The sequence below is a fragment of the Tribolium castaneum genome, chromosome 3, assembly GCF_031307605.1.
Source record: "Tribolium castaneum strain GA2 chromosome 3, icTriCast1.1, whole genome shotgun sequence".
Lineage (NCBI taxonomy): Eukaryota > Metazoa > Arthropoda > Insecta > Coleoptera > Tenebrionidae > Tribolium > Tribolium castaneum.
The window spans coordinates 22,452,462-22,460,263 of record NC_087396.1 but is presented as its reverse complement, the minus strand read 5'-3'; the positions used below and the strand labels follow the sequence as shown (position 1 = coordinate 22,460,263).

General features: G+C 33.6%; 1 protein-coding gene across 10 annotated transcripts in view; it reads right to left on the bottom strand.

Annotated features, from left to right (window-relative positions):
* Dscam4 (Down syndrome cell adhesion molecule 4) overlaps positions 1-7,802 on the bottom strand; it is a 94,391-nt gene that overhangs the window by 1,267 nt on the left and 85,322 nt on the right. For 2 of the 10 annotated variants that reach the window (XM_015981426.2, XM_015981430.2), the window contains 7 exons: positions 5,435-5,817; positions 5,159-5,382; positions 2,476-2,769; positions 2,290-2,424; positions 1,906-2,243; positions 1,598-1,670; positions 8-160 (listed from right to left, as the gene is read on the bottom strand). In XM_015981426.2, coding sequence (XP_015836912.1) covers positions 8-160; positions 1,598-1,670; positions 1,906-2,243; positions 2,290-2,424; positions 2,476-2,769; positions 5,159-5,382; positions 5,435-5,817 — 1,600 coding nt within the window. Of the gene's footprint in view, positions 1-7; positions 161-1,597; positions 1,671-1,905; positions 2,244-2,289; positions 2,770-5,158; positions 5,383-5,434; positions 5,818-7,802 lie in introns of all 10 variants that reach the window. The other 8 variants (XM_064355844.1, XM_015981431.2, XM_064355845.1 and 5 more) reach the window with 8 other exon arrangements.

Here is a 7,802-nt window from a genome sequence, read left to right as displayed (position 1 = left end):
TTTTTACCACGCATTCTATGGCTAAAAGACATGAGTTCTTGGCTGGTGGCGCGGCCGTCGCCCTCGGAATCCGAACCGAGGGTGTCGTACTCTGAAATAGGCAGGTGCAGAGTTAGTATCTTCTTCACTTCTGAGTCAGTGCTGCCCAGGTTATCAGACTCTGAAATTAAGCGGACTGAGTTAGAGCGCCACGAGGGTGAGCAGCAGTGGCCCCAAGGGACTACTCACTAGCTAAGGGTCGGTGGTTATAAACCAAAGCCGACGTGGTTGCGACTTTTTTGTCTCAGAAAAATGTGGTAAAAATTGGTGGATGCGCAAAGATATACAGCTTGGATACAAAATAACGCTTCAGGAAACCTCTAAAGATTCTAAAGATAAATTGTTCTGAAGTAGTTACTGTTTTAACTATGGATTTTTTTACTATGTTGCCTGACAAATTTTTGGCCTTTTGGATACAAAAATCACAGCTTGTGTGTAGAAAAGTAAAGGAACTTGAGCATATAAGCCACCCGGTATTCTTAAAATTATTTTGTGTCCACCAAATTAAAGCCAATTATTTACGTAGATAAGCAGGTTCTGAAGATTTTAACACGTTTTTAGACCAAAAAGATAGTTTTTTTTTTCATATTTATTAAACTAGAACAAAAAAATTACCAAATTTGGTTCAAAATGATTAAAAATTTACCTTTTTTAAGCGTTTATTCAGCAAAAATTTAATTATTGCGCAAAATTTCTTAAAAAGTAAGCTAATAAATCCCAGAATTTTGCTAAAAATGACCTAATTTTTGCAAATTCTGAGCATTTAAACACGTTTTCGTACAGAAAATCAAGGTTTTTTTTAGTTTTTATTAACCTAGAACGAAAAATTCACCGAATTTGAGTCGAAAATGACCAAAAATTTACTTTTTCTAGGCGTTTATTCATCAAAAACTTAATTATTGCGCCAAATTTTTTAAAAAGTAAGCCAACAAATCATAGAATTATGTCAAAAATGATATTATTTTTGCAAGTTTTGGGGATTTAAACACGTTTTTAGACCAAAAAATTGTAAATGTAAAGATTTAGTACCGTAAATAAAAGTTATTATTAACTTATGAATATTAAAAAGGAAGTGAGTTTCTGGACAAAAACCAACTAAACCGCCTAAAATAAAATTTGTTCGCAATTTAGTACAGTTTTTACTAAGGAAAACTTATAAAACTTTCTTATGTAATATCGGATGCGTATTATTTTGGCTTTTCCTCTCCAAGAAAACTTAAAAAACTCTTAAACTTAAGCGCGCATTTTTCAATTGCCTCCAAAGCAACTTATTTACGAATTAAATCGCTTGATAAATTGTTTGGATTAATGTTTAATTCGGCGATATCTTGAAATAAGTGAGTTTCTGAGTTGAACCACTCATAAGTGCAAGTGAATAAAAAAGAAATAAATGGTTGTACAAAATTTCTTATTTTATTTTGCTTTTTTATATTTTCTAATTTTTTTTATTTAAGTATGTTACACATTTTGTTTTATTTATCCGTTTGTGTTGGCTTTTAGTTAATTTTTACCACTACTTTTCTTGTTTTTTTTTTGCTTTTTTAAGGTATTTATTTACCTTGACTCTCTGAGTGTGGATCTCTCAGTCTTCCCCCTTTTCTTCGAACCTTGGTATATTCTGGTTCTTTATTCTAAAAGCAAAAATCACATAACAGTAACAACAATTGCCGCACTAGTGGCAAACTACCCAAACAATTTTAAGACAAAATCCAAAAAAACAGCAAACACAAAAAAACATTTGCCCTGATTTAGAAATTTTCAAAATGTGGGTAGTTTGTCTGGAAATGGTGTTTTTGCCTGTTTGAATAAAAGTAAGAATGTCAAAGGCAAACTAATGAGATCGGAAATAAGGGAAATGAGACTTACATGTCCTAACTTAAACTTATCAATAGGTGGTGGTTTAACATCATGATAAACAAAAGAACCCCGTACCGAATGGTACGGTCCACTGTACACGTTTCCGCTGTACGAGCTTTCACTGTACGCTGGTTTGGACAATTGAAACGTGGCATAGGGACAAATATCCTCGATATAATCCGCCGATTCGGCCTTATACGTGTCCGAATCGATGGCCAGAGGCTGCGGTCCTCGTCCCACCCGCACAGCCAGATACTGCTGGTCTCTGTTCTGCTTATTCTGGATCTGGGCCATGGAGGGCGACTCGCCCATCGACCGATTCTGGCTCTCCCGCTCGCTCCGAATCTCTGGAAACCGCCAATTACGCCCAAAAATCGCCCAAATCGCACTCACTTTTGCGCCAGAAGAGCGTCGCGATCAGCGCCACGAGCACCAACAGCGACAGAATGATGGGAACTAGGACCCGAGCGTTGGTGTAGAATGGGTGATCCCCCGAGTGCGAGACGGGCGGTGCCAGCTCTGGAACAGCTAACGCCATACAAGTTTCAATACGACTCAAGGGCGGAATGGACGGCTTACCACCTAAGAGTGTTAATGTGGTGAAGTTGTACAGGGCTTCGGTGTTGCCGGCGTTGTTGTGAGCGGTGATTTTTAACTGGTATTCGGTGGCAGGCCATAGTTCGCTTATGCTGTAAATTCGTTCGGTGGGTTTGACGTGGTTGGACGACATGATCCAAGGGGAGTGCTTTCCGGGGCGAAACTCTATCACGAAGTAGAGGATGCCGCAGCCGCCGTCGCCCCACGAGTCCAGCCAGATGGTCACCACGGTCGCGTTCATGGTCAGCATCTGCGACTGCTTCGGCTTCACAGGGACTGCAATTTTTTAATTTTTTATTACTATTTATGTTATTTTCATTAAGGATAAGCTATAGAATTTGCCCGAACAAACCGTTTTCTTGTAGGAGTTTTAGTTTTCGAGTTATGAATTTTTTTAGTAAAATACGAAAAATGCCTCTGTAATCGGAACTGTTGTCCGGATGGCTCTATTTCACTGGGACTGCAATATTTTTTTTTATTACTATTTATATTGTTTTTATTAAAGATAGATCGTAGAATTTGCCCGAACAAACCGTTTTCTTGTAGGAGTTTTAGTTTTCGAGTTATGAATTTTTTTAGTGAATTACTAAAAATGCCTCTGTAATCGGAACTGTTGTCCGGATGGCTCTATTTCATTGGGACTGCAATTTTTTGTTTTTTTATTACTATTTATATTGTTTTTATTAAGGATAAATCGTAGAATTTGCCCGAACAAACCGTTTTCTTGTAGGAGTTTTAGTTTTCGAGTTATGAATTTTTTTAGTAAAATACGAAAAATGCTTCTGTAATCGGAACTGTTGTCCGGATGGCTCTGTTTCACTGGGAAATAGAAAATTTTAAGCACATTTCGATGTTTTTTTTTGTTTATGCTCTAATAACTCATAGTTTTCGAAAAAAAAAACGGAAAAAATTGACTTTATTTTATTTTTTTACTATTCAAACGCCGATTACGGCGAAACGATTGGTGCTAGCGATGTCTCGTAATTTTTTTTTTATTTCACCAGTTATCAATTTTAATTAGGTCTCTTTGAAAATTTAGACAGCTATTTGAAGACGGTATTTTGCGCAACATTTTCAGGTCGTCTACATATAATAGAGGACTCAAAATAGAACCTTGGGGCGGTCTGTTGTCGGTTGTATTTTTTTGAAGTAAAACGACGATAAAAAACAACTTGGTCACGATCTTTTTTAGTAAGAATTAAGAAAATCTACTAAGGATATTAATAACTCGAAGTTGTATAATTTTATAAAACCTTTAGAAAAATGAATGCGGTAAAACCTCTCAACAACGGACACCGTTGGAGAATATTTAATTGTCCGCTATGGAGAGGTGTCCACTAATTAGACTTGGGCATGGGCAATTTTAAATAAATAATTTTAAGCATTATTTCATAAACTGCCATCAAACATTTTTAAATTTAAAACAGCAGAAAAAATATTTTTTACAAAAAAATATTTTACTGGTATGACGAATTTTGTTATTAAACTTTTTATTTTTAGGTATATTGTAAATACTACGTTTTCATGAAGATTCAAATCTTGAATCTTTATGAAAACATAGTAATTATATATAACTAATGATCTTTTTTTAAATAAAATTAAAAATATCAAAAAAAGCAATTAACTGATTTTTTTATTTAAAATCTTCAATTTTTGTTTGGTTGTTTTTAGCAGTCGTGTTTTTTATAATAATTTTTTGGACAACATAATTTCAGCTTTTTTTAATAGGTTTAAAATATTCAGAGAGTACGAGTTTACCGTGGTTCTAGAGCAAGTTTTCTCTTTATCACAATCGCTTTCATCAATTTTTTTATCACGCTCTTTAAAAAAAATTCCTACATTTATCGATATTAAAATTTAATCCTGGATTTTTGGTCCAGAAGATCCTTAAAACAAATATTTGTTCTTTAAATCAATATTCTTTTGCTCTGTCTGTTATAAGAGGAAAATTTACGATATTATAGTAATTGGGGATTTTTTTGTTAGTGTCCGCTTTACAGAGAGTCCGTTGTAGAGAGGTTTTTTTTACATTATTTTTCAATTTTTTTGTTACGTTCTTACAAAAATGTCCGTTGTGAAGAAGTGCCCATTATTCGGAGGTGTCTATTAAAGAAGGTTTTACTGTATAATTGTATAATATCTGCTTGAAGTCTTTATTTAACAAGTCTGAAAAAACCGCGTTACGCAAGACAGATTAGTTACAACAGATCTGTCTTTTACAAAACCATGTTGAGAGAATTAAAAGACTTTAGAAAAATTATTATTGATGATGGATATTGATCCGTAACACTAATTTACAGTAACAAGCAACAGATGTTGCTTCAAATTTTTTGATGTTCCTAAGTAATTGTTGGACAATGATTCCAAAACTGCAAGCAGCTTTTTTCTATCAGTTAGCGTTAAATTAGCATTTTTTTTAAATAAAAGATGCAACTTTTTGTTATTTACGTATTTGTTGTCACAAATTTTTTTGCTCGTTTTAGATATTTGTTTAGTAATTTGTATTTCAACTTGCAAACTAGTTTGGTATAGTATAGATCTTCAGCCAGTAAAACACTTCAATTTTTAAAATGTGTTAAAATTTGTTAAAGACACTAGATTTACCTTCACTGACATTATTATGAATGTAGTTAAAGATTTTGTGTTTTTTGCGATAATTTTTCACCTGTTCCTTTCGTGTGAGCTCCGACGATATCGCACGGCAATCCCGTGCCAATCCTGTTGAAGGCCGTGATGTAGAGGAGATATCTGGTCCCACACCACAAATTCCTAAGCATGTGCTCGTCGGTCCTTGCGGAAATTTGCAATTCCTCCCAGTCCCCGTGGTCTCGCTTGTAATTGATCACGTATCCGAGTATCGGTGATCCCCCGTTGCCCTGATCGCTCCATCTACACTCCCTCAATGTTTGCAAATTCATCAAAAGAGCCTCACGTCACTCACCTCAGGTGTAAGCTATCGGTGAAAGCTTCAACGACGCTTAAAACGGGCGCTTCCGGTGGCACTAAAACCTTCAAACTGTATTCGATTTCATCTCTTCCGTATTGATTTTCGACGCTGCACGAGTAGTTGGCTTGATCCACGCTTTGAGTGTCTTTAATCACAAGCGTGGCGTTGGGGAAGATCGTTTTACGGCCTCCGACTTCGAGGGGTAGGTCGTTGACGCGCCAAATTGCGTTCGGAAGAGGGATTCCGACGCGCTTGCAGTGCAGGTACACGTTCTGCTTCCAGGCGCTTATTACCTCACGCCCGAAGGAGGCGATTCGCGCCGGGACGGCTTTCGAGGGGCTCACGGTGATGACACGTGTGCTCTCGCCTTCGCCGATCTGCGGAAACGCCAACAAAAGCGCTCAAAAACTACTCCAAATATTTTAAAAAGCTCTGGTTATTTTTTGAACGAAGCCAATACTTAATTTAATAGTGTAAGAGGCTTTTATTCGGTCCAGATTTACACTCACGAATTCATTTAATGTTTGTACTATAAATATGTCGTATTCCATATCGAGCGCGATGATATTTTTTTAACCAATTTTATGTTCAAATAATTTCATTCTTTGTTTTCAAATTAATTATTACATATTTCTACTAAACAAACTTTACATTAGAAGTGTGGAAATTTCTAATAACAATATTTATCTGTAAACTGGTACTTACTCATAATCCGTTAACTTTCTTATTTTAAATGAAAGCTGTGTTTTTCACTGAATTTTTGGATCAGTCAACTTATTCTAAGAGAGTTTTCATTAATTATGCTTAAGTTTATACGTTTTCGAGAAATCCAGGTTTTTTTGAAATTCTTGGATTTGCACTTTGTTCTTTAAAAATTATTCTTTTTTTTTTGGAAATTTTGGAAAACTTAAAGAGAAAGATCATCTGTCCTTCAGTGTGTTCATAAATTGGGAAAGAAGTTAATAAACTCTAAAATTTTAAGGTTAACTTTAAACCTTTTTTTAAATGGAATGCAAAAAATTTTTTTGTTAAAAATGATATTGATATTTTACGCAAGAAACAAAAAACAAGGCTTATTAAAGGTGGTGTAATAAAGTTTTTTTATGCTGAACAAATATGTTGGTAATGTAGTTTTTACTAAGTAATAAAAATGGTGGATGCGCCGGGTTGTCCTTTTTAAAATTTGTTAGTAACACTGAATTAATGTGCTAAAAAATTGGGGAAAAAATTAATTCTTCAAAATTTTAAGGTTAATTTTAAGTTTATATGTTTTCGAGAAATTCAGGTTTTTTTGAAATTCTTGGATTTGCACCTTGTTCTTTAAAAATCATTCTTTTTTTTGGGAAATTTTGGAAAACTGAAAGAGAAAGATCATCTGTCTTTTAGTGTGTTCAAAAATTGAGAAAGAAGTTAATAAACTCTAAAATTTTAAGGTTAACTTTAAACCTTTATTCAAATGGGATGCTAAAAATTTTTTTGTTAATAATGATATTGATATTTTACGCAAGAAACAAAAAACAAGGCTTATTAAAGGTGGTGTAATAAAGTTTTTTTATGCTGAACAAATATGTTGGTAATGTAGTTTTTACTAAGTAATAAAAATGGTGGATGCGCCGGGATGTCCTTTCTAAAATTTGTTAGTAACACTGAATTAATGTGCCAAAAAATTGGGGAAAAAATTAATTCTTCAAAATTTTAAGGTTAATTTTAAGTTTATACGTTTTCGAGAAATTCAGGTTTTTTTGAAATTCTTGGATTTGCACCTTGATCTTTAAAAATTATTCTTTTTTTTTTGGAAATTTTGGAAAACTTAAAGAGAAAGATCATCTGTCCTTCAGTGTGTTCAAAAATTGGGAAAGAAGTTAATAAACTCTAAAATTTTAAGGTTAACTTTAAACCTTTTTTTAAATGGAATGCAAAAAATTTTTTTGTTAAAAATGATATTGATATTTTACGCAAGAAACAAAAAACAAGGCTTATTAAAGGTGGTGTAATAAAGTTTTTTTATGCTGAACAAATATGTTGGTAATATAGTTTTTACTAAGTAATAAAAATGGTGGATGCGCCGGGATGTCCTTTCTAAAATTTGTTAGTAACACTAAATTAATGTGCTATAAAATTGGGGAAAAAATTAATTCTTCAAAATTTTAAGGTTAATTTTAAGTTTATACGTTTTCGAGAAATTCAGGTTTTTTTGAAATTCTTGGATTTGCACCTTGTTCTTTAAAAATCATTCTTTTTTTTTGGAAATTTTGGAAAACTTAAAAAGAAAGAACATCTGTCCTTCAGTGTGTTCAAAAATTGGGAAAGAAGTTAATAAACTCTAAAATTTTAAGGTTAACTTTAAACCTTTATTCAAATG